General features: G+C 42.0%; 1 protein-coding gene and 1 long non-coding RNA gene across 6 annotated transcripts; one reads left to right on the top strand and one right to left on the bottom strand.

Moving 5' to 3' along the window:
• The first annotated feature begins 828 nt into the window (after positions 1–828).
• LOC308640877 lies at positions 829–27,036 on the top strand. The gene is made up of 2 exons (XR_014020369.1): positions 829–954; positions 24,783–27,036. It is a non-coding gene; the product is annotated as an uncharacterized lncRNA (long non-coding RNA).
• On the bottom strand, positions 10,380–20,639 carry KCNE3 (potassium voltage-gated channel subfamily E regulatory subunit 3). Of its 5 annotated transcripts, none has more exons than XM_081282287.1 (3): positions 20,499–20,637; positions 14,810–14,959; positions 10,380–11,567 (listed from the first exon to the last, which is right to left on the bottom strand). In XM_081282287.1, exon 3 carries the CDS (start codon positions 11,527–11,529, stop codon positions 11,218–11,220), a length of 312 nt encoding a protein of 103 aa, XP_081138413.1. In that variant the 5' UTR covers positions 11,530–11,567; positions 14,810–14,959; positions 20,499–20,637; the 3' UTR covers positions 10,380–11,217. The 5 variants fall into 5 exon arrangements, 4 of the variants coding, with proteins under 4 accessions (XP_081138413.1, XP_081138414.1, XP_081138416.1 ...); XM_081282288.1 differs by having other exon boundaries at positions 10,380–11,546; XR_014020664.1 differs by having other exon boundaries at positions 11,365–11,449.
• Positions 27,037–27,414: the final 378 nt, after the last annotated feature.

Below are 27,414 nucleotides of genomic sequence, written 5' to 3'. Positions count from 1 at the left end.
ACCATTTGCACCTCTGTGTAAAGATAGAACAGGGCTGGGACTGTAGCTCAGTGGTAGAGCGCTTGCCTAACATGCGTGAAGCACTGGGTTCAATCCTTAGTACCACATAAAAATAAACAAATAAAATACAGCATTCTGTTCATCTACAACTACAAAAAAATTTTTTTTAAAAAGATAGAACAGGGTCATATTTCAATGCCCTGGTATCTCAATTATGAAATTAGCTCCACCTTAAGATGTCACTGGTCCCCATTACCAGACTCCACATCCATGGTAATGCTTGTTAGGTTAGGGTAGGGTGTGAGGATATTATGTTGTGATATGATGATATATTATTTCCAGGTTCATGGGGAATTCTTTCCATCCCGTTCCTCTTCTCTTTCTTGCTTCTCTGTAGGCTCTTCCAAAATTACCTTAAAGAAGCTGTTAGAATTCTAGACTATTCAAATGGAAGAACTTTCAAGAGTATCTGGCTTAGCTCTGCAGATTATAGCCAAGGAGCACAGGCCCAAAGGGGCATTGAGTGACAAAGGTCAGCCAGGGTGTAGAGGCAGAGCTTAGATATTATAGCCAGTGCTCTACCACTGACGCTTTCTTTTGTGCCAGGTGATTAAATTGGAATGAATTTTTGGTACGGTTCTAAATAGCCTTCTGTCTTACTTCTTCTAGCTACAAATTGCTCTTTTCTAGTTCCTTCCTCTTCCCTCCATTCTCAAATTTTGAATCTTGTCCAGTAGCCACAACAGGTGTTGGACCTGCATCTCAGCAAATCCCAAATCTTGGCTGGCAGGGTCCTGGGGGTGGAGCATGCCCTTGCACTACCAAACTGGCTGCCAGATCAGTTTCAAGGTCTTTTTGGCAATCTCCAAGGCCAATTCTACTAAAAGGTTCCTATGTCCTTGGAGCATTCAGTGAATGACATGAAAACTAAAATCTGCTCTGAGCTCCCCAAAGGTAAGGGATATTTTATTGCAAACTTACTTTTAGCTCCCTAAGGATTATTTTCTTTCATATTGACCTGGTGTTAATATACAACAGAGGTTATTAAGACATGCGTATTGTTGACAATAGTGGTCATAACAACTCATCTAATTGCCTGAAATCTTCCCATACTAGCCCTTTTTTAGCTTTAATTATGCCACTGGAAAGGGAAGGGCTGCTTCAGTGCCTAATGCAATATCTTTTCTACACGTATTAAATATTTGTAATAAATATTATTACAATTGAGATAACTTTTATCAAAACAGGTTTAGTGCTCAACAGACCTCAGTTTGAGTTTAAATAATGTCCACGTAGGCCAGCCTTAACAACTGGCAAGGCCCTAAGCAACTTATCGGGACCTTTCCTCAAAATAAAAATAAAAAGGGCTGGGAGTATTGCTCAGTGGTTAAGCACCCCTAGGTCCAATCTCTATAACTATCCCCCCAAATTATGTCCATTTTTGTAATTCAGACTGTGGGCATGTGCATCAGTGGGGCAGCCCTAGGGGGTGTGCTGCTCAGATCTCCCAAGGAACCTGCTGGGAGGAGTATAGTCAGCTGCTGGCATCTAGGTGCACCTTCTAGGATTTACTGCAGTGTTTACCCTCACCCACCTCACTCCATTACAGTCTCCCTGGTACTAAAGCTAGCTCATATCTGCCCAACACAGAGCTCCTCAAATAGACAATCTCAGCTTCCCATCGACCTAGCTGAGACTTTCTCAAAGCCCCATCAAAGTCTGAGACTCCCTCTACTTGATCCTTCCCTCTGTTTTCAAACTGGTATTAGACCTGCATCACAATCTGAGGCTCTCCCACATACACCAGATGCCTCACACCTTTATGCTTTCACAGGTGTTTCCCCCAATAAATTCCTTGCACTTCTTACTCCATCTTGATCTGTTTCCCTGTGGATCCATACAGGCACTCCAACCCAGTAGGCCCGAATCACAAAAAGTCTGTTTTTCCTGAGGGCTTTAGGTCTCTCCTAGGAGAGAACTCTTTCTAAAGAAAGTGAAAAGGTAAGCAATGTGAGTCCAGTAACAGAATCTTCAAAAGCAAGGAGGAGCGGATCCAAATTCAACATTGGGTTTAGCGTGCAATTTTGTTTCTTGGGTTCACGGCAGCCCCACACTGCCTATTGGCCCTATGGCAACCCCACCAGCAGCTTATATTTAGTAATTTGTGGAAATAAAATGGGGGTGAGGGAGAAATCAGAAAAATATAGAAGAATCACTTTACTAAAAACTATGAGTTAAAAGGCACATGTAATACCTATTAAAGGCCCAAGTGACATACAGCATCATGGGTAGAGAGGTGATCTTCTCCCCTCTGTAAGTTCTATATAATGGATTCCACGTACTGAGAACTCCAAGAATCCATGCCACCTGGCATCTCATCATATAGCATGTGAGATTCACCCTTTAAGCCTCTCAGATATTAAGAGGAGCATTTCTCAAGGAGCTAGGGGCCTTTGTTAACAGGTGGAGGCAAGAGGTCACAAAACTATCTAAAAATTCTAATCACAGACCATCAGAGCTGAAAGGAACCATAGAGATCATCTAGTCAGCTGGTTTCCAAACTAAGTCCCATAGAGATTTTCAAGGGCTTACTACAGATTAAATCTAAAAGTGTGGTAGTTTAAAGAAAGGAGAGATTAGGGCTGGGGATGTAGCTCAGTGGTGTAGCAGTTGCCTGGCATATTTGAGGCCCTGGGCTCAATCCCCAGCACCAAAATAAAAAAATAAAAAGAGGCATGAGGTTAATTTGATTCAAGAGAGTATTGAATAAAAGTAAAGGGACAGGGGCTGGGGCTGTGGCTCAGTGGTAGAATGCTTGCCCTGTGGTAGAGTGAGGCCCTGGGTTCAATCCTCAGCACCATATAAAGATAAAGAAATAAAATAAAGGTATTAAGTCCATATACAACTATAAAAAATTAAAAATTAAAAAAAAAGTAAAGGGATAAGCAGGTGAATTTATCAGTGTAGGTCAAATGGCTAATAAGTAGTGGAGCTGAGAATTCTGATTTTCCTGTTTCTCATGTGACTTTAAATGGGACATTAGCTTTTAATTTTGTAATGTGAAGACTATGAGAAAATTACCCAAAATGGAAAGAATTTTGGGGTCATGGTGTATGTTTTGTCTTTGTATTCTCGGTCCTGGGAGAGAGGCATATTGGATCTGCCTTTTGGATGCAACTGGGTGACTCTAAACAAGTAAGCTTTTCCTGGAATCTGGTTTTCATTACTTGTGTATCCTCAGGCTCAAAAGGACAGGGATGCCGGCAGAAAGGCCTAATGGAAGGAATATGTGTGCTTCTAATTTGAAATAAGAACAACCACACCCCACAGATCTAAACCCACGGAAACTTCCACTGCCCTAAAGCAGTATATAGAGCAGCATTTCTGAAAGAGTTTTAGGAGATATTTAATGTGCTCCTGAAAGAGGTTTTCATATCAGATATTTTTGTTCCATATTATATTCCTTCTTGGAGATTCATGTTGCAGAGAGAAATGTCTCTCTGAAAAAGATGTCTATTTAACCTTAAACCAATGTTTTACAAATTTTCTTGTTGATGGAAAATTTTATTCATGGGATATCTATAATCACCACACAAAGCCCACTTGGGAAATGCTGGGAACAAAGAAGGTCTGGGTTGCAGTCCTAGCTTTGCCACTGACTTGCATTTTTACTCTTCTTTGAGCTTCAGTTTCCTCATATGCATAAGGAGAGGATTAGAATCAATGATCTAGAGAGGAAAAAAGACTACAATTTATTGCACACCTCATCTGTGCCACCCTGATCATGCAATCAGGGCTTTGTGCTTAAAAGAGCCTTGCACTTTGTTTAATACTCTGCTGTCACCATCTGGAAATTCTTTATCATTTTTAACAAGGGGCCCCATATTTTTGTTTTGGATTGGCCCTGAAAATTATGTAGCTGGTCCTGTGTACCATTATCTCAGTCTAATGAGACTGTATGTGTATTATTATTTATGACATGCAGACAGGCTAGTTGAAAACCAAAAAGGCTAATTAAATTGCTTAATGTCACAGAGGGAGTGAATAGCAGAGGAAAGATTCCAGTCTAGTCTATCTGGTCTTTGTTCTTCTCACTAGACCAGCTGCCAGTACACACAGTTTATTATTCTAAGATTCTTTTGTTCTTTAAACTTCTACAAAATAATTATAGTAATCCCATTCACTGTTTGAGTGCATGTCTGGCTAAATGAATTGGTGAGTGATAAACTAGATGTCAGGGAATGACTTTAGAAGTTAGATAGGGAGTTCAACAAACTAGGTTCTGCCATTTACTAACCAAAGTGACCTTGGGCAGCCCACTTCTTTGAGTCTCAGTCTACTTCACAGGTATGTTGTGAGGATTAAACAAAATAGTGCACTACCTAATGCATGGTAATCCCTTAATAGATTATTACTATTCTTTCATTTACCTGGGTAGACTAGATTTGCTATTGTGATATTAAAGCTCCAAATATTGTAACTCATTTGAGTTGTTTAATAACAAGTACAGAAACATTTCTTTTTTTTTTTTTAAAGAGAGAGTGAGAGACAGAGAGAGAGAGAGAGAGAGAGAGAGAGAGAGAGAGAGAGAGAGAATTTTTTAATCTTTATTTTTTAGTTTTCGGCGGGCACAACATCTTTGTTTGTATGTGGTGCTGAGGATCAAACCCGGGCCGCACGCATGCCAGGCGAGCGCGCTACCGCTTGAGCCACATCCCCAGCCCCAGAAACATTTCTTTATTTAGGAAAAAATTAAAAGCTGGACACTGCAGTGTATACCTATAATTTGAGTTACTTGAGAGGCTGAGACGGAGGATCACTTGAACCTAGGAGTTCAAGACCAGGCTGGGCAACACATTGAGGCCCTGTTTCAAAATTTAAATAAATGAAATTTTTATTAACCATTTTTAATAATTATTTTATTTATCTATTGTTATGCAGTGCTAAGGATCGAACCCAGTACCTCACACATGCTAGGCAAGTGCTCTGCCACTGAATTACGGCGTCAGCCCTAAAGGAAATTTTAAATAAATAAAAACTTAAAAATGAAATTATATTTTAGCTGGATATGGTAATACATGCCTGTAATCCCAGCAACTCAGTAGAGTGAGGCAGGAGGATGGTAAATCCAAGGCCAAACTCAGCAATTTAGTAAAGCCCTAAGCAACTTATTGAGACCCTGTCTCAACATAAAAAATAAAAACAAAAAGGGCTGTGGATGTGGCTCAGTGGTAAAAGCCCTCTGGGTTCAATCATCACTAATAAAAAAAAATTAAATTAAATTCTGCTTCACTTCCAACTTACCAGGTTGGTGAGATATGCAATTTCAGATCTTTTGTGGGGATGCAAAATTCCAGATCTTACCAAATCTAGAAAATCTGGGAAACTGTCTTCAGTTCATTGTAGTTGTAGTGAAGACACTGATTTTCCAAGCAGGTGTGAACCAGTAAAAAGTCCCTGGTGCAGTTTTTCAAGGTATGCATCTATACCTTCCATTGTAAACCTGGCCACCATGAACTTCTGTATGGCTCCCAAACCATGGTTTGGTATCCATTCCCCAAGTATCCTAGAATGATCACTGCCAGGGATAGTGGGAGGGCATTGGGAGAAGGTCAAGCACTGGTCCCCAACACCCCTCTGCCCTTCCAGTTTTATAGACTCTGGCTCTGCTCCCTTTGATCCCCAGAGCTTTCCTGCACCCAGGCATTACAATTACAACTCTGTCCCTTCAGAAATGTATACATTGGAAACAGTGACCTTCAAGTGCTTCCTGCCAGAAAGTATCCAACCTATAAAGGACTAAATGTTCTTTTAAATAGGGTACAGGATAATATTTCCTTTAAGTCTATTTACTAAGTACACATCAGAAAATTAATTAATTCACTTCAATATACAATGTGCTTGGACTTTTCAGGCTCCCATGACCCTTTCTATATCTTAGACCTAAGCCTGTATGTCTTTTTTTTTTTAATTTTTTAGTTGTAGTTGGACACAATACCTTTATTTATTTATTTATTTTTATGTGGTGCTGAGGATCGAACCCAGGACCCCGCACATGCTAGGTAAGTACTCTACTACTGAGCCCCAGCCCCAGCCCCAAAGCCTATGTGTCTTATCTTCGCTGCTAATTGGGAAAGTAGAAGGGGTGGGGCAAGTGCCAGGACTGAACAGATTATTTTGCCAATTCTCTCCATTCCTATATGAATCCTCCCAACCAACTGTTTGGAATTCTACATTTCATATCTTCAGAACCCCTTGAAAATAATGAGGGTACAGGGTAGCCGGAAAAATAAAAACAGGCTTTGGAAGCCTTGATTTGGGAGAATAAGTGTAGTGTATGCAATGGTACAGAGGGATCAGTGTTAAAGGTATTATAAGAACCTAGGACACTGGTATCCCTGGAATATGTAAAGCAGAAGGGAATAATGGGCCAACAGTTTTTTCCCTTTCATAGACAATTATGCTGGGAGTGAGGGTTAAGTTCTATGCTGTGAAGTAGAAGCAGAGCTGCAGAGCTGTAGTGCTGGGCCCTCTAGAGGCTAGTTCTTTTTATTCAATGAACATAACTGGCTGCTTCTGCACTGCTGGTCTCATCATTGCCTTTTTTCCTTTTTGGTTTGCTAGACAGACTCCATCTACATTCTGTCATCCCATTCCTCTAGTTTTCGTTTGGAACAAGCTCAGTATTAGGGCACAGTTCTAGAAGGAGATATTGATTCCCTTTGGAAACAGACTAAGGTAGAGAAAATTTCATGCAGGTTTTCTTGGGGGAGTGTTCTTGGACGATGTATGAGTAAGGAAATGAGGAAGCTGGAGTGGCAAAAGAAGGAGCTAACTCACAATGTGGTTGCAACTGATGATTCAGCTGATCCTATTCTGGAGCTGAGATGATCCCTCAGAATTGACCAAGTTGAGGTAGTATAGCAGAGGTAGTATCCCTCTGTGTTGGTTGTGAGAGGCTCCTAGAGGGGTTGTAACCTTAGTAAGACAGTTCCCTATAGCTCAGGGGAATTGCAGTAAGGGATGCAGTTGTTCATCAAATTAGTTTCTCTTCCCTTTTCACTAATCTCTGACTCCTTTATTCCCAGGACCTCATTCTCTGTCAGTTTAACCACTGCCACAGATGGGGTCTCTGATTTCATCCAGGAGGATTATGTTCTTGACTTCTTTGTGACACTTGAAAGAGTACAAGAGTACAATATTGGCTGAAAGCCATGCTTTGTCTATTCCTCCTATGGTAAGATAATACCAATATCTTGATATTACTATTCTAATGAGAGGAGAGACCAGACTCCATGGTGCCAGAAAAAAAAATGAGAAAAAGTTACATTCTCAAGACAGGATTAGTTATTTATAGGACTCCCATCCTCACCCATCTAAAAGCATGAGCTCATCAGAGTAGTAGCACTTTTCCCTTCTTGAAAGAGTTGTAAATGTTGTGATCTTACTAGTCCTGGGGAGAAAGGGATGAGTGTGTGGTAAGGACCATTCTGGCTGTGTGCCAGAATCCATTCTTTCTTCCATAGGAGTAGACATTTGGCTGGGACATGACTACCCAGATAGTCACCTCATTCACTAGTTCCATGCCATTTGTGGCCTATGTCCTTGTGAATGGATCTGAGCAGAAGAAATGAATGCAGATTTTGCCTGCCCTGGACTTCTTTGTCTCTCCTCACTAGCTAGAAATGCTTTGACCAGATTGAATTGGACATTACATGTTGAAGATGGCAGCACTTATTCTAGGCAGTAATTATCTAACTGAGTAGAGCAGAGTCGTCTTCCTACTTTTTTTTTGCCTCCCTTCTCTACAGAATTGCCCTCTGCTGAATGGAACCTCCTTGCAACCTTCCTCCAGTCTCTCCACCTCCGCAGGATGGCTCACAACAATGTCTGATACCGTTTCCTTTGCCTCAAAGATGTGTACATTCTGCCAAGTGGTTTATGTACCAACCATATGTCACAGTGCCCCTATGGATCAGACCAACGTTAGACATAAACTGAAACACTTTGTTTGGCTCTTTTCCTTTCCTATCTACTTCACTCTCTCACTTGCAGGTTTTTCCTCATCAATGAATACCTCTCTCAGGTTCTGCTTATAGGGAACCCAGCATCAGGCCACATGTTAATACTCTGCTCTATTTTCCCAAATCATGTTTTTATTAATTTCTGGGGAATTTCAGATCCACTCTGGGCTGTGAGCATCACAGGATCTAAATTAGCTCATGTGTGTGTACTAAGGGACTAGATTTTAAAAAGTGGGTTCTTTTGAAGTAATTGTAAGAAATACCTACAACGTAGGGTCATTCTGAGGTAAATGCTTACTTAGTCCAGTGCCTGACATGTAGTACATTCTCTTGGAAGTTTGAGAGTAGGGATTTCTTTTTCTTTTCTTTTCTTTTTTCTTTTTTTTTAAGAGAGAGTGAGAGAGGAGAGAGAGAGAATTTTTAATATTTATTTTTTAGTTCTCGGCGGACACAACATCTTTGTTGGTATGTGGTGCTGACGATCGAACCCGGGCGGCACGCATGCCAGGCGAGCACGCTACCACTTGAGCCACATCCCCAGCCCTTCTTTTTCTTTTTCTTTTTTTTTTTTTGTTTTGTTTACTTATGTATCCCAAGTACGTCCAGGTGAGTACTTTCACATAGTATGCACTCAGTAAGTAATGTGTTGAATGAATGATAATATTTAAGTTTTGCTTTGAGGGTTCAAGGTGATGTGCTGGCATTTGACCAGCAGAGGGCAGAACCTATGCAAAGATCTGATGGACCGAGGGAGATGATTGGAACAGAGCTTTCAGACAGGCTGGCACAAATATAAGGGAGGGCTGAGAGAGCAATGCCTACATCATAGCACATTAGAAAGTTTAAATATACCCCTTTAAATACTAGAATTTTATTTAGTAATGTAATACACTCATCATCTACTTTGTGAATTCAGATAGATAATTAATTCTAAAGCCCTCAGAGCTCCCTAGATTTGCCATATTATCTGTAGCTTTTCTTTTGAACTTAGAAGCTACTCCAGACCTCTCATAAATCCCCTTTTGTGCTTATGCTAATTTACATTGGGCTTCTAAAATATGCAAGCAATAGCATTTGAGCTATTTTATTATTAAGCTCTGTGAGTGTGAAAAGTGTGTGAGGGAGAACCTCTCCTACCAATGGGGACTCTGAAGTCTTAGAGGAGCCATCCCAGGCCTGCTTGCTGCTCTGTCTCTCCAGGAAGCTGTTTCTCACACTTTTCTCTACAAGCTTGCTTTGCCTTCTTCCCTTCATTCCCTTTGCTCACTTAGATCTGTCCTATCTTTCAAAACCCAGTCAATGACTCTTTTAGAGCTCCTCAATCTCATTTCTCAAAACCCTTACAGCACTCTCCCTTGGCCACTCATTCTTACACTCTATTGTTCTCCATATTTTATTTGGGAGTTTGAGCTGGGCAGTCTCTAAAGCCCTATCAGCTGTATATTTCAGAATCTGTTCTTTCCATAGGGCACATCTCCTTAAGAAAGTCTCCACTTTCTCCCTCAAGAAGAAATAAAGGAAGGCTTGAACACAAAAGGGGCTCAACACAGATTTGCAGGTAATTCACCAACTGCTTGTGGGAGAGAATGCATCCTTAAGCTTCCATTCAAGAAACACAAAGGCATTTATTTTTACTTTTTCAAAGTGGAAGTACCTCCTCTCCCACTTATTACATAAGTAACATACTTATGGTCAAATAAGTCGAGTATTATATATACAATTATAAAGTAGAAAGGGAAAATCATACATAATCCTATTCCTCAGAGATCAAAATAGTCTTTCAGAGTTTTGCTATACACAAACATGTACATTTCAGTGGGGCCTGCTGGGTACCACATAGAGATCCCTTAAATTGAAATCAGACAGACAGAATGGTGGGCAGCTCCAGTCAGGGATTCAGGGCAAATAGCTTTTAAATAATTCACTCACCATATTGTACAAATTAGATTGAACTACATGAAATTACTGATATTTGGCAATTTTTGTCCTATAAAAACACAGCAATTTTACATGGTTCAACTTAATGCATATGAAGCCTAGGACAGAACTCATGGGTTCCTTGGAGACTTTCGAGTTTAATTATTACATCGTGCTGAAGAATAAAAAGGACCAGAGAGAAAAAGGACTAGAGAGAAAAATGACCAGCCTAAGGTCATTTACCATATTAGTGGCAGAAGCAGGGCTTCCGAATCTGTTAATATGATAATCTCATAGGTGTGATAATAATGTTCTAGAAGAGCATTAGTATCAGAAGATATGTCACAGAATGTAATCAAAGCAGAAGAGACTGCTTTAGATGTAGTGAAGGTCCCATGACTGGAGACATGGTGGTACATTTTTGTAATCTTTACTAAAGTAAGGTACTTCTGAATTTTCCTTTCTTCTCTCTTTTTATTGCACCAGGTAATGACCTCTAGAGTGTTTTACCACTGAGCCAGGGGCCACACCCACATCCCTAGTCCTTTTTTATTTTTTATTGTAAGACAGGCTCTTATTAAGTTGTTTAGGGCCTCGCTGATTCTTTTTCTTAAAGAGAATCCCCAGAATTGTATACGCTTTAGGCTTGGGTCCACTCCAGTGTAACACAGAGTTTTGAAGTGCTAGGCAAGGAGACCAGAGCTCTGTGGTTCCCAGTCATGGTACCTCTCTGGCCCAAATGGGCAGCATGGCACTTTGCCTGCTTTTTGTGCAGGGTAGAAAAGGTAAAACCACAAATGTTAAATGTGTGTGTTTTAAAAACCACCCAAAAATGTGAACTAACATAAATAAGTAAATTTACTCAGACATCCTGTCCACGATATGGGATAATCATTACTGCATCTCATGGTTGTTGAAGATAACACATTAAAAAATGTCTCCAGAGAATCTTCCTGTTTCATTTTCTTTTGCTACAACTTCTCCTTCTTTCAACCCCATCCCCAAGTACTCCTGCCACTTGACCAATCATTAGTCATTATCTTTTTTGTACTGTTCTGTGTTTGTTCATGGGCTCCCACTGTTACATAAAAAGTTTTAGCCACAAGGCCCAGGCCTGGTAGCCTCCTCTCACATCCCATTGATGACCTCCCTTAGCCCTGTTTCTTGTTGACTTTATAGAGACAGTGAAGCCGATATGGTCCATAGCTGAGTTCTGGAGGTTCCAGAAGACAATCCTCAAGTGTCTTAATCTTCCACCATCCCCAGCCCCTTTGTGTCAGATCACAGACACACGATTTTTGATGTATACATGGTAGGGGTCACTACGCTTGTCCACTTTGCGAGAACGGGTGTATCCCAGGATGAGGCTGCCCACAGTAACAGCAAACAGGAACATGACAAAGAGAATATACATGTAGGAGTTGTCATCACGGCCAGGGAGGTTGAGCCGCCGCTCCTCAGTCTGGTTATCTGACCCTGGTCCTGGTCCTGGCCGGCAAAGCAAGTTGCTGTGAAGAGTAGCATTTAAGGCCTTCAGCACCGCATGCAGGCTCTCATACCACATCTCAGTCCCATTGGTAGTCTCCATAGCAACAGAAATTGAAGCTGGGGGAGAATCAGAGGATGCTATGATGGTGAGAGACAAGAGGGAGAGGATGGCTTCTATTACCTTCAGCTTGAGTGACTTCCCCACTTTTCAGATCTCAGCTAGAATCCTAACATTATAGTGTACTCTCACTACTTGCTTACTTGCTTACTTCTCCACTACATCACAAGCTCAATAAATGCAGGAACTATATCTGTTTACCTATTGATGTATACGAGCACTTGTGACAGTACTTCATAGTGCTCCAATAAATACCTGTGGAATAAAAACCTTCTTGGACCATTGTAACCCACATTCATTTCATTTGTTTCTTTTATCCCATATGTCACTGAGCTTTAGGCTAGAAGGGCCCTAGAATTATTTAATATAGCTCCTTCCATTTTATGCACAGGGAAACTAAAGCCCACAACAAATAAGTAGCTTGTCCATGATCACAGAGACTGAGAGGTACGGCCAAGATAAAGTCCCACTCTTGGAAGACCAACTTAGAGTTCCTTCAGGTCCCATCCTAGCTCTCCAGGGGACTATGTGGAACCATTTTAGAAGATAGGCATCAGAACTCTCCTTCAGAACAGTTCTTTTTATATAATGCATAGACACCATTTAAGGATGCTTAAATGGCTTAGATTTCACCTATTTGGAACCAAAGACTGGCTCATGGGATCTCTCAAGAATCCTTGGTGCCAAATACTAGGTATTCCTAGCTCTTTGGGGAAATTGTTTTGGAAAAGAGAGGACTGGGAGAGCAGAAAGAAGGTTAATGATCCCTTCAGGTCCTGGAGAAAAGGAGAACAGATCCAGCTGAGCAGGAAGTAAAGTGTTCAGTCTGGTTTGGGGTTTACCTGCAGCACCTCAACTATCCTGCCTCCTGAAACAAAGGCACTACATATCTAGTTTACAGTAGGTGATAATAAATGTTCCCTTTCCTTCTTCTCAGAAATCCTTAGTCTATTACAAAGAAAAACATCCTAAGACAACTTTGCATCCTGTCTCTAAACAAAAACAACAACAACAACAAAAAAACATGCCATTCCATTAACCAGGTTTCACACTTATTTCCATCAGGAAGCCTTCATCCAGGGCTCCCACCCCTCAACCATACTCCATAAGTTTACCAGCTCAGCTTTCCCTTCCCCCACCATTTACATATAAGGCAACTTGTGGCTGTACTCTTTTTTCTTTCTTCCTTTCTTTTTTTCAGTGTAGTTGGACACAATACCTTAATTTTATGTATTTATTTTTATGTGGTGCTGAGGATCGAACCCAGCGCTTCACACATGCTAGGCGAGTGCTCTAATGCTGAGCCACAAGCTTTACTGCTGAGCCACAACCCCAGCCAGTGGCTGTACTGTTTTTCCTAAGCATATCAGGCCACATGGTTCTATTTAGCAGGACTATATCTCCCCCCAAGTCTAGGAGACTACCCTGAGACTCACTCGGTGTTCTTTTTTACCAAGGGACTGGATGAGTATTCTCCTCCTCTCAGCAGTTTTCTATAAATATGTCTACTCTTAGGACTTTATAGCTCAAACACCCATAATTCACTCACTAGTTCCAAAGCTCTCCTTCACATAGGTAGAAGTATCAATAAACCAAATAATGGTAATTAACTGCAAGGTCTCCCTCCCAGAAAATATGATAAATATTGATGAGTGGCTCTTTGAATGCATAAGTTGGGAGGAAGAATCAGTCACCTAGGACTAGTCCACACTTCATTCATGCAAGGGCTTTGAGACCCTCTGCCATCTAGTACTTGTGCTGTATTATCTGGATGGAGGAGGGGGAAAAGATCAAGGGCTCACTCAGTTAAGATCTAGGAGACATAGATTCTCACCTACTACTCTTGACAGGCAAGAAATCTGTGTCTTTGCTTGCATGTGCCAATGATGTGGAGGAGCATCACAATGAAATGAATGATTCAATGAATCACTTAGCAAGTCATCATTTTTTAGGCCCGGTCCTATGCTGGGACCTCAGGGAGGCTTGAAACTAGTCTCTGCACTCAGAGGCTCATCTCCAGTTTTAAATGATTTGGGGTCAAACCAGGAGCTACTGAGGCTTAAAAGAAGTGTTGAATTTTGATCAGGGCTTGAGAACGTTCACAGTGAGGGAAGCATTTCAACTGGACCTTGAAAGATTTTTAGGAGGTAGAGAAGACAGGGGAAGGAAAGAGTTGAACAAAGTACATTAATGAGAAAGCGCATAAAATGTTTAGATGCATGGAAAGTAACATGATGAGGTTAGAGCATAAAGTCATGGAGGGCAAAACAGGATGTGGGACAGGAGAAACCGACAGGAGCCAGACCATGAAGGGCTGTGAATGCCATGCTACAAAGTTGGACTTTATCCTGTAGTAGGATTGTAAGAAGAAAAGATGAAGAAGAAAGAAAAGAAAGCAACCATAGGAGAGGCCACAATCTAGAAAACTCACTAAATGGCAGGCAAACTCACATTTTATCCTTTGAAAGAAGATAAAATGATCAGATCTATACTGAGAAAAGATGCTCTGGTTGCTATGTGGACTGGAAGGGACAAGAATTGAGGCAGGAGGTCTAGTGATAAGGGTGTTGAAATTGTTTAGGGGTAAGATGCTGAGTCTTGGGTGGGGGCAGAAGGGATGACTGGGATGGGGCAGGAACAGATGTGGAGATGTGACAGTTGTCTGGAGGATGGAAGGGCTAAATGTGGGTTGAAGGAAGAAGAGACCTCAGACAAGTTTACAGGTAGACAATAGACAGCATATGTGTCTAGAGGAGCACACTTTAAGGGAAGTATTCCCTGATTAGCCTTCAGTCTTCTTATCTATCAAAATAGACCATGATTGGGAGTTGTTATAGAATGGGCACAGAATGTTAGTTTTGCAAGATGGAAAAGTTCTAGAGATCTATAGCACAATGATATGAAAATAGTTAACATTATCTAATACTTAAATGGTTAAGATGGCAAATTTTGTGTTATGTGTTTTTTTACCACAGTTAAAACAAACAAAAAAGGTTATCACCCGTGCCCTGGCTTCCCTAAAGGCTTGCTGTAAGCATATATTTTTATTATGTTGAATATAATTTAATTTTTTAGAAACAAATACATATATATATTTTTTTTAAATAAAATCAGTACATACTATGAAGGTGAACTCTCTCTATTCCTGGTCATCCAGGGCTCCTTGCCAGGGCAGTCACTATTGTTAATTTTCTTAGGTATCCTTGGAAAGGGGCTTTAAATGATGGCTAGAGGGAGGGTAACCTCAATCTAGAAAACTCACCAAATGGCAGGCCAACTCTCTGACTCTGAGATGGCTTCAGGAATCTCCTTGTGGATACCTTAAGGCTCCTTAGTTGCTCAGTCTCTTCAGGATGTCTCTGGACATGTCTGGGGTCTCAGGATTGACTTTAGGTACTAGAAGGGGCCAGAGCTGGAAAATGGGAAGGAAGAAGAAACCAGGCACACAGAACAAACTTCAAAACCAGGGTGGATCACTCAAGGCCAGTTCCTGAGGGTTGTGCAATAGTCTTTCTGTGGGCTCAGACCCCCTTCTAGTTCTCCTCCTCTTCCTGCAGCAGCTGGGTCAGGCCTGCCTAGGGCTGTACTTACAGGAACTATGCAGTGGCCAAGAGGCACCAGATTGCTGTCTCCCAGCTCCAGACTCACAATGTCTTAACTGCGTGACTTCATGAAAAGCCCCAGTTTAATATATGGACTCCTGCTGTGGGATCAGCTAATGGTGCAGCTTAAAACATTCCCCTACCCAAGAGACTTTTAGAATCCCAAGGGAGTGGGCTGGGGATGTGGCTCAAGCGGTAGCGTGCTCGCCTGGCGTGCATGCGGCCCAGGTTCGATCCTCAGCACCACATACAAACAAAAATGTTGTGTCCACCGAAAACTGAAAAATAAATATTAAAATTCTCTCTCTTTTAAAAAAAAAAAGAATCCCAAGGGAGTGATGCAAGTGGTAGAATGGTAGTTATGTAATAACAAATGATGTGCTACTGATCAAATCTATTTAGACAGACAGGGTCCGAATACATTCAATTGTCTCACAATTAACACTATTTGTGCACACTTTTCTTGGGAAAATTAAAGCAGAATATTATGAAGCATTGGAACCAGACACTCCCCAGATACTGGCAGATGTTTTATTTTTATAAAGAAGAGGCTGGAAGGGCCTTCAAAGTCCATCTAGTTTAAGTGTCCTCATTTCATGAGAGAAATGGAAACCCAGGGAGCTGCCTTGGCTCAGCTGCTACTTGTGTGACTTTGGGCATATGACTTCCTTTTTTTTTTTTTTTTTTTTTTCCTCTCAGCTTCTATCTGCCCCTGTAAAATGAAGGGATCTGATCAGCTCTAACATCCTGTGACAGTACAGATCACAAACCAGGCTGTGAGATCTTGGGAGATTGGTTAGACTGGTGGGAGAGGCACTTTGATGGTTTTTTAGAGCCCCTCAATTCCCAAGATAGAGAAGACTGCAGATGTTTTCCTCAGGTTAAGATACTCCTGAGGGCTGTGGCTGTGGCTCAGTGGTAGAGCGCTTGCCTACATGTGTGAGGCATGGGGTTTGATTCTCAGCACCACATATAGATAAAATATGGCAACTCAAAAAAAATATTTTTAAAAAAAGGCACTCCTGAGCCCTGGGACCAACTTATACCTAATATTCCAGTCTTGATAAGCAAAGAACCAAATCAATTGACTTGTTCATTTTCCCTCTTAGCGGTCCACCTGCTGATAAGTGGTCTAGCATGGGGAGGAGACATAATGTGTGCAAAGTGGTGGATGGGATAGTGTGGAGGACAGGGTGGGCTCTGAGGTGGAGTTCACTGAAAGGTGTGAAAATTCATCATCAGGTTCTCCTACTAGGGTTTCTGTGGATAGACCCAGGTATTTGTGGTTCTGATGGGAGGAGCAAAGAGGCCATAGGCCATGGGTTTGAATGGGGATGAGGGCCTGGGTACAAGGGCATCCTGTTTTAGTCAGGAGAGGCAGAGAGCTAATGAAGGGACAGGTTGGTTCTCTGTGACCTGCCTTTGATTTCAGGTTGGGTATTGGCAGTCAGCAACACTGGGCATTTTGCTTCTCTTTCCTGTGCTCTTTGGCTTCCCTCTCTAAGAGAGCATCAATGGATCACCAAGCTCCCAAGATGGACCGGTTTAGAAGAAAGATTTTTAAAAGTTCCTGAGCAAGCTGAAAGGGATTTTAAAGACCATCTCCAGTCTAGATTATAGGCCCAAGTCTCCATTTCTGTGGTTGGGGAGACTGATGCTCAGAAAGAGGAAGTAACTAGTCCAAAATGAAATGGCCAATGAGTGGCAGAACTTGGATGAGAACCCAGGTCTTTGTTGGGCTGTTTTTCTACTTCAGATGACAGTGTTCCCTTGCATCCTAGCTGGATATTACACCAAACACTGCCTCCTCAAGGTATGGGGCATCCTCCCCTGATTCTATTATCACTACCTTTTCCTATACTACATATTCTTGCCAATCTTAGTCAAGGATCCAGTTAAGGGGGAGTTGGTAGGTTTTGAAAGACAGCCAGCCTTCCTCTGTGGTCTCATTTCCCATGGCTGCTCTGCTCTAGACCTACTCCTGACTCCCAAGAACTCTCTGTCTACACTGTGCTCCTGCTATTTCCATCACATAAACAGGTCCTCTGTAAAAGTATTTGACTTGAGGGCTAGGGATGTGGCTCAAGTGGTAGCGCGCTCGCCTGGCATGCGCGGGGCGCTGGGTTCGATCCCCAGCACCACATACAAATAAAATAAAGATGTTGTGTCCACCGAAAACTGAAAAATATTAAAATTCTCCCTCTCTCTCTCTTTAAAAAAAAAGTATTTGAGTTGAACTCACCAGCCTCTAATTTGGGGATTGGGGTACAAGTGTGATATGAAGGATAAACTTAGTGACATTTTCTTTCAGGTTTCTCTGGGGAAAAGTGAAACTCCACCATTGGTTCCTTTAGTTCCCTATTGCTTTGTTTCAACTACTCTTTCTGGATGAGTGTCTTAAGGCCTTGGAGTTGAGGTAAAGAGAGGCAGATAGAAAAAGTGACATAAAGCAAATAGGAGATCCAAAGAACCCCTGAGGTGTACAGTGTTGCCACTGTCATTTTGATGGTCTTGTCACTGCTGTAGACTGGAAAGCCTGTGGAGTGGGAGAGGAGTTTAAGGGTGGACCTTAACATCTAGTTGGGAAGAGACACAGGAATGGAATCTGAGCTGGAAGGGATCTTAATGACTAGGTTGTAAGTATGCACCCTCTTTCAACTATCCATACCTCGAGGAATCACTTGCTCAAGGTCTTACGCTTGGTAGAGGCAGGGATGGGACCAAAAATCAGGTATTCCTACTCTCCTTCCACAGATATTTCCACCATAAGTTCCCTGCTTCTTATAAAGTCGGGTCTAAACTCTTCTGATTATCATTCAAACTTCTTTGGATAAGACACCGACACTGGCCCCATCACCCTACAGTTTTCCCAGTGCCCTGTACCCATTCTCTAAGCATTCCTTGCACTAGCACACCTCCTGCCTTTGATTATACTGTTTTCTTAGCAGGAATTTCCTTCCACACAGCAAACGCCTACTCATCATCCTTCAGGATCCAGCTTCAATGTCAACTCTTTAGATCCTTTCCTGAGACACCTCCTTCCCTACTCCCTAGACAGTTATTCTCTCCTTCTTATCTATTCCCCAAGTGCTTTGCACAAAGCTCTATTAGAGCACTGTGCTGTAATGAAATTGTGTGTGTGTGTGTGCAGGTGCTGTGAAATGTTGAGGGCCAGAACTTCTGCCTCATATATAACTTTATTCCCGACGCCTGAGGACACAGCTGGAACTCAGGAATAAATGAATCAATACCTCCTCTAAACACACGGCCACACACACACTCACACTCTCTCTCTGTATCATGTAAACAGCTTACAATACTTTTTTAAAAAGAGAAGCAACATCAAGGACTGGCAAAAACAGATTGTTCATTTAGTCTGGGAAAGAGAAGGTTCAAAGAAAAGAAGCCGCCTTTATCAGGTGGGGTTAATTAGGGGAGGAGGAATTCTGAGAGTCCTTTGGAAGTTCAGACACTTCCTGCACCTGAACCCCATTTAATCCAAAGAGCAAACATTCTTGGGCTCCAAACACAAGCAATAATTTTGCAGTCTTCTTCCCTGTATACCTACAGAGGGTGTGGCTCTACACACCCACTACACAGCACACACACTTAATCCAGGTCTCATTCTTGGCTTCTAATCTTTGCTTTCAAGGGTGCCTTTCAGATTCCAATCTTGGCTCCATGTTTAGTTTTGTGACCTTGAGGACCACATTTATTTTCTCTGAACCACATCTATAAAATGGGAATAATTATCCCTGCCCTGCTTACCACACATGAAAACTGAAGGAGACAACAGATAGGAAAGTGTTTTAGAAACTGTAAACATAGGAGAAAATTACTGGGCAGCCTGGTCACTGTTTGCCCCTCTGTCTCCAACTCTCCCCCTCCCCCATATTAGTTAGACCAGCCATCTCGATGCCACCTCTCCCCACTCTGGCTCTTTTACCCTCAGAAGCAGCCAGGGGCTCTTATTACTCTTCGTGATTTTCAGAAATGCTTACTTCCTTCAGACCCATTCTTGTTTCCCACCCCTCTGATCATTCTTGTAGTCTCTGACCATTTGAAGGCACCATTCTGTAAGTCCTGGAAATCAATAGACTTGGGTTTCTGCCTCCATTTTCCAACAGTCTAGCCATGTGTTAAGAACCTTCTCCCCTCGGCCTTGTTTTCCTCCTTAGTAAGATGGGTTTTCTTGTCTTTCTCTTAGAAGGAATTTGGAGCACCCACACATTAAGTTTATGAGTAGGAATATACTTTGAGAAGAGTGAAGTGGGAAGGATGGAGAATGTGGTTGTTGGTTTTCATCCCAAGGAGGGGATGAAATCTGAAAGCAGTTTCCGTGCCTCTAGAATGTTACCTCCTCCATTTGGAACTGGCAAAGTGGCTGGATGCCAGGAGATAATGAGTTTCTACCCTTACAATATCCCTTTGTAGGAGATTGTGGAGAGAGCCCTGGAGTAGGAGTGAAGAAACTTGGTTCTAATTCTCTTTGGATCCAGGTGTGACCCTAGGTTAATCATGTTGCCCAGGGGAGTTGAGAGGGGGATTAAGAGGAGATACTCTCAGTGGGCTCTCACACTAGGGCTGAGCTTGAGTACTTACTTACTAGATAAGAGATTCCAGGTCCAGGCTCCCCTTCCCCTCATGTCCCTTGGGTACTAGGCAACAGGAGCACAAGACCCATTTTACTGGTGGTGAACCAGGATAAGAAAGCACAAGGCACAGAGCAGGCAACACAACCTGCTCACTGAAACCCAGATCTCTGGACCACCAGACTAATCCTTAACGTTACTAGCAGCAGCTGAAGCCTCTGGGAGTCCCCATGCTTTCCCAGGTACTGGGTTGGTCAGGGTGAGAGACACAACCAAGTAGAGAATGAGTAAGTCAACTCTGCAAAGCCAGCAGTTCTGGCCAAGCGGAAAACACTGACCGCTGGAATGGAGTTCCTCGTGTACAGGAGCTGCGGACCAGTATTTGCTTGCATTCCTATAGGCGTGGAGGAGCTTTTATGCCACCCTCTGGAGGGCCTGGGAGCATGGGTGCAAGTCCACCCCTCCACCCCACATACACACACTCCCCCCCTCTTACACACACACACACACACACACACACACACACACACACGCGCGCGCGCGCGGTTTCCTGGCTTAGCATTAGTATGCAAGGTGTCCAGCTCCTCAAGCCGCGAATATCTGCTCTCTGCCCTGGGAGGATCTGCTTGGTACTTAAGCTGCAACCCTTGTTGGGTCCGCGCTCTCAAGAAGAGAGGCCCAAAGATCTCGCTTTTTTTTTTTTTTTTTTAATCTCCAGCTGCAGCTCAGCTTTCCCAGCCCTGAGAGTGCGCCTTACCTGCCTCTTGGCAAAGACCCAAGGGCGCTCGATGGATGAGGCGCCCTCTGCTCTTGGTGATCTGGGCACAGCGCACCTCGGAGTTCTGCCCCCTCCAGGTGCGCTGCGATAGCGCCCAGCACTGTCCTGCGCCCTCGCGGCTCTGCGCTCCAACCCGCACTCAGCTCCCTTTTCCCTTCCCCAGGGTGTCTCCTCCCCTGACCCCGCCCGATTTCAGCACACCCACTTTTCCCGGGGCTGGCTTCAGGCGCCTCCGCCCAGCTCCTTAGCCTCACCCTGCTGTGGGATCGAACCTTCTGTCCCCGTACCGCTTCCTGGACCTGAGACCGAATTCCGTGTCTGTATTGTGATAGGCAAGTTACTGCTCCTTGCTGAACCTTGGCTTCCTGTCTGTGAAGTGGGTAAGGTTCCTGCATACGTTCTTCACAGTCTTATGGTAGGACCAAAGAGTTCTCAGGAATACAAAATATGAAAACTGGAGGGTCACTGAGAAAACACCTGATTGTAACACAAATCCTTTTTTCCAGACAGGATACAGACCCCCAAATTGGGGAGTGGACTTGCTCATGCTCACCAAGCAAGTCAGTGGCAGAATTCAGACTCAGAATTCACTACATCCCTCTCCCAAGTCCCAGCAGGTTTCTCCTGCAACCAAAGTTTCAGTAGGTCCCTCAAGCCTGACCAGCTTGTGTCTGGCACATCAACCTGTCTCTGTCCCAGAACACTCTTCATTTTCCAGCCATCAGGTCCTCATTCAAATGTTATTGGTGACATTACAGTCTCCAAAAAAAAGCAGCAGTCAGGGACAGTGGAGAAATGAAGGCTAGAAAGCTAACAGAGGGGGAATGGACAGAAACAAGGAACAACCTTTGAGGGACTCTGTAGGGGGCCTATCTAAATCCTCAATACCAGACCAAGGCCTTGCAATAATTAGTAACAAACTCAGCCTTTGCAAAGATCTGCTCTAGGATATCTGCAGTTCACAGAATCTCAAGATATAGTATCTAAGAAATGCTATCATTTAAAAAAGACCTACCACATGATGGACATTTTGTACAAAATCTCTAATCTCCATCAAAACACATTGATTTCTGGATTGTTTCTGTGGTCACATGTTTTGACCCAGCTATTCCTTCTCAGTCTGGTGATCTCCGCTAAGAGAAGTCATCCTGACCACCTAGGTGTGCAGTCTCAATTTTCAGTTTGCCTAAAAATCAACCGGAGAACTTGTTTTTAACACAGTAGACTTATTTATTTATTTATTTATTGTAGTTGTAGATGGACAGAATGCCTTTATTTTATTTGTTTATTTTTATGTGGTGCTGAAGATCAAACCCAGTGCCTCACACATGCCAGGCAAGCACTCTGCCGCTAAGCCACAGCCACAGCCCCTCAGTAGACTTTTGGGCTCTACTCCAGAGGTTCCGATTCAGGAGATCTGGAGTACAGCCCAGCAATCAGCATTTTTAACAAGATTCCCAAACACTCTGATGCACATGGTATTTGAGACTAGCCTTGAGGAAATAGCCCTGGCTCAGTGGGGTCTCCCTCCCAGATCCTGTCCAGGCCTTGCAGTCACTCCTTAAAACTACTTATTATAGTTAGTGAAAGTAACTATTTCTCCTCCTCAGCTACTAGATGGTTAGTTCTTTAAGACAGAGATTGTCTCCTGTTTTAATACAATTTTAGAGTTATAGTTTTAAATTCTTACCAACTTAGAGTGCTAGAGTCATTTAGTGACAGAACCTAAATTGAAGGACTCTTACAGTTTTCTAGTCAAATCTCTCACCTAATGAACCCTTTGTATTTCATGTTTAACATGAAGCTGTCCAGCTTTCTGGCAAACTTCAAGTAACTAAATTGCTTAGTTACTAAATTAATTAATTACTAAATTACTAAATTACTTCAAGTTACTAAATTGCTTAGTTTTTGAGGCTGGCTTTGAACTCACTATCCTCCTGCCTCCGCCTCCGGAGTGGCTGGGATTACAGGCATGCACCACTGCACTTGGCTTATGTTAAAATTTTTTATTTTATAAAACTTTTGTAATGAAAAAAATTTTAAGATGTTGGAAATTGAAAATTCCATGACTTGTATATTTAAAATTCCATAACACTTGTACACAACTGTTAAGTGTATAAATTTGTATAACTTTTATTGAAGGCAATATAACAATATCTATTAAAATAAAAACACATATCCTTTGACTTGGAAAATCATTTCTAGAAATGCAACCTCTGTACTCACCTTGTGTGAAATAATACACGCACATATTTGTGTATGGATTCTCATTGCAGCCTTGATCTAGGAGCAAAAGATTTGTAATAACCCAAATGTCTTCACTGAGGACTAGCTAAATAAATTCTAGTAAATCACTCAGTAGAATACTTCATAGTTGTTAAAAGAATGAGGATGTTCTTTATATAGTGATCTGAAACAATGGCTGAAGTACAAAACTGTTCACATAGTATGCTACTACAAGAAAAATGCATATGGGAAATACCTCTAAAGAAGATTTTTATCATCATTAGGCCTCCAGGAAAGGAAACTTCATTTATAGGGAAAAGGAGTAGGAATAAGACCTATATTTCAAACCTACCACTCTGCACATTTTAAATTTTATTCCATGTGCATTACTGAGATTTAAAAAACTGAACAAAGATTTTCACAAATAAAAAATTAAGGCATTGAAATATATAATTATAAAAAGCAAAGCAGTGTGGGACAATGTTTGTAATTTTATGTTTGGTTTTACCCAGGTAATCATTAAAAGTACATACAAATATGTTTCCCCATGATCAAGTACTGGAAACAAACACAAGTCAAAGGATGTGTTAGACGAATGCAAGGATTATTTTTTTCTTTTAACTTTAAATATTATAGTATGGTATGAAAAATATGTACAGTACAATAAACGAAAAATAGGTTTAAAAAATCAAATTTTGATTTAGATTGCAAAAATCTGATGTTCACCAGAAGATTCAGAGAGAGGCTTATACAATGCTAGGTGCACCTGGTCACGCTGCCAGAGCAGGTTCTATCTAGTTTCCCGCCAGCCTCACTGAAGGAACCCCATCTTGAGCCAGTAACTGCAGTTGGTCACGTCCTCACCCTCGGCACTCGTTCACTGGGCCCTAGACAATCTATTTATTTATGAAGAAAAGACTCTAAACAAACAAAAAGAGGATTTTTTCCGTGGTGGAGGAGAACCAGGTGTTAAATATCCTCCTTCAAATGCTCAGTATCCTTCCTGGTGGAAGGGCTACAGTGGGAAACTGGAGTGGCATCCATCCTGGCAGGAAGAAGAGTCAGGAATCTGAAACAGTGTCCTGACCCTATGCCACAGGCCCAGCTTAGCCAAACTCTGGCCTTCTACTCTGCATCCCCCCCATCCCTGCCCACCTGTTGTTGGAGGCTCCACTCCTCCAGAATGCTAGCCCCACTTGCTCTTCAGAGCCCAGACCTGGAACCTGAGACTAATCCTGCCCCTTCTCAACTTCATGATTACGGATGGACGTCACTTAGCCTCTGAGCGTTGGTTTTCTCATCCATACAATCAACCTTGCCAGGCTGTGAGATGGCTGAATGAGACAGACACATAATCTGTTCTCCTGCCCCACTTCTATGCTACCTGCTTCTCTGTGGGAGGACGTCACACCGAATGACCAGCATTTTCCTTCTCGTGATTGGTAGAGGCTCTGCCGGTCACTTTCTGGTCATTTTCGTAGTGATCTGGCCACATTCGTAGTGGCCCCAGACACTGCCCGGAAATAGCAGAATGTGTCTTCCTGCATAGGCATGCCTTCCTGCAGCCCCATGGATTGAGCTATGCTCACCTGTTCCTTTGTGATATTACCCCTTTGCCCTGTTTGGGATAGAATGTTCCATGGAAACTTCCTTTGTGTGTCCCCGTCTCTTGCTCTGCCTTTGGGTGTGGCCTTCCTAGATGTCAGTCAACCTGCTGACAGCTGATATCACAAAGCTAGACTCAACCCCCTGAAACCTGACCCCTTGCCTCATTTGAATGGCTTCTCCTCAATAAAAGGGTCAGCACAGCACGTACTGGCTCTCTCTGTGGACCCTTAAGGTCAGAGGAGCCATCACAGGACCCCAAAGAAAAAGGTTTCTCTGTCTCTTGTGTGATTATTTAGCGCAGCCCAGTTCTCCTGGAGTGACCCTGAGTGTTTTTGTCCAAAGAATGCGGCACTTCTCCCTCTCCTTGGCCTGCTCCTCCTCAGCCTATGGCTCACATTTATCAGTCACCTGCTCTCTTCTCTCTCCTAGAGATCCCAGACCTAAACCATCACTCTCACTCATCCACACCGTGCTCCTGATCCATGCTCCTTGCTTCTTGACTCTCTCCACTTGGATCTCCAATGAGTGTCTCAAACTTGATATATCAAAACTGAACTCATCATCTTCCTCTCCCAACTTGGTCTTCATTCGATGTTCTCCATTCCAGCATTACCTCGAGCATCCATCCACCCACCTGCTAAAGCCAGAAATCTGGGGATTTTCCTGAGTAGTGTGCCACTACTCATAGATGGCAACAGGAGCAGGAGCAGAAGCATCCATTTTCCATCACGTAACCTGGGAAGTAGAGAAAGCTGGAGTGAAGCATGCATGAGGGGATGAAGCAGAAAATAGGAGACAAAAGACTACCTGGGTTCCCTAAAAGGCTTCATGCTCTGGTCCTATTCTTGAGTCCAGCTGCTGCCCTACCCTTGGAATCCATAAGACCCCAGAACCTTTTCCAATAACCTCTCCCCATCCCTGTCTGTTCTTAGTGTTTTTTTTTTTAATGTTTGAGTTGGTTTTCTATACTTGCAAATATAAGAGTTCTGATTAATAAAAATGTATTAATCAGGATAGGTATATGGTATATATATATATATATATATATATATATATATATATATATATATACAAACAATAGAATATTATTCAGCCTTTAAAAAGAAAGAGATCCTGTCATTTGCAACAACAGGGATGCAAGTTACATTGTGATAATTAACCTCCACATTTAGGTAGGTTAGCTCTTACATGTGTCTGTCAGAAGCAGGAGGCTCTACTCATTGCAGTCCCTCAGGAAGAAGTCACCACCTTTGGGGCTGGGATTGTGGCTCAGCTGTGGAGCGCTTGCCTAGCACACGTGGGGCCCTGGGTTCAATCCTCAGCACCACATAAAAATAAATAAATAAAACAAGGGTATTGTATCTGACTATAACTAAAAAAACAAATATTTAAGAAAAAAAAGTCACCACCTTTAATTTTATTAGTTTATGTTCCAGAGGGAAAGAAAAATCTGAAGAGTTTGTTCCCAGCTACTCAATGCTCCAGCTCAGAAGTTATAAGTTATCTCCATTCATAACTCATTAACCAGAATAAGTTACCTAGCCTTATCCAATCACAAGGGGGGCCATGAAGTAGAATTCGACCATGTGTCCAAAAGGCACAGAGCCAGACATATTTAGTGAACATTAATAACTACCATACATTTCCGGCTGTCTATTCTGTGCCAGGCCCTGAGGTAGGAGCCAGAGATATGGGAACGAGTAAGTCATGGCTCCTTTGTTTTAGTAGATTTTTAAGATTTTCATTTTACTTTTTAAAAATATTTTTTTAGTTGTAGAGGGACACATTATCTCTATTTATTTTTATGTGGTGCTGTGGGTAGAACCCAGTGCTTCACACATGCTAGGCAAGTGAGCCACAATCCCGCCCAATTTTCATTTTATTTTTGATTGTCATAATAATTGTACATTTTTGGGGGTGTGATATGGTATTTTGATATGTGTATACATCTTGCATTGATCAAATCAGAGTAATAAACATATGCATCACCTGTTATTTATCATTTCTTTGTGGTGAGAACAAAGTTCTCTCTCCTAACTGCTTGAAATACACACTACATTATTGACTAACTCCCTACTGTGTAAAAATAAAACACCAGAGCTCATCTAACTATAACACTGTACCTGCTCCTTACCCTTCTTTTCCCCTATGCTTCCCAGCCTCTGGTAACTACTATTCTACTCTCAACTTCTATGAGATCAACTTTTAGATTCCACATACAGATAAGATTATGTATTATGTTTTTCTGTGGCTGTGTCTGATTATTTCACCTAAAATAATATTCTCCATGTTTATCCATGTTGTTACAAATGACAGGATCTCTTTCTTTTTAGGGGATGAATAATATTCCATTGTTTATATATATAATATTTTCTTCACTGGTTCATGGATTCTTATGTTGTTTCTATTTCTTGACTATTGTGAATAGTGCTGCAATTAACATGGAGTGCAAATGTCTTTTGGGTATACTAACTTCAGTTCCTTTGAATGTATACCTAGTAGTGGGATTGCTGCATCATAGGTAATTCTATCTGTAATTTTTGGGGGGAACTTCCATACTGTTTTCCATATAGTTATATGAATTTATATTCCCATCAATAGTATGTATGTAATGGCTCCCTTTTCTTCACATCCTTTCAATATCTGTTATCTTTTATCTTTCAATAAAAGCCATTCAGCTGGAGTGAGGTAGTAATCTCATTATAGTGTGGATTTACATTCCCCTGTTTGCTAATGAATTGGAGCATTTTTTTTCATATACCTGTTGGAAGTCATGGCCCCTCCGAAAGCCTCCTCATGACAACACTATGGAACTGGTGCTATGATAGAGGGGTCCACTCTCTGTGGCATCTCAAAATAAGGGAAAGTCTACATGAGGAGTCAACAACTTAAATACCTCTAGATGTTGGAAAGCCAATGTCAACAAGTGGGCTGGAGGAGAAAGAAGGGGTGGTACTGGAGCAACTGGAGAACATTATACCTACTTCTCAGTTCTCACTAATTGTCAGGAAGATGGCCCATTCTTAAATGTTAACAACAATTAGATACACATTCATAAATT

Source organism: Spermophilus citellus (genome assembly GCF_964194105.1).
Source record: "Spermophilus citellus genome assembly, chromosome: 2".
NCBI classification, from domain to species: Eukaryota; Metazoa; Chordata; class Mammalia; order Rodentia; family Sciuridae; genus Spermophilus; species Spermophilus citellus.
Note: the sequence above shows the minus strand (reverse complement) of the source record. Positions and strands in the feature narration are given on the sequence as shown.

What these genes read in the sequence shown, in the direction of transcription:
- KCNE3 (XM_081282290.1), bottom strand. Translation starts at nt 11,529, where the DNA reads ATGGAGACTACCAATGGGACTGAGATGTGGTATGAGAGCCTGCATGCG.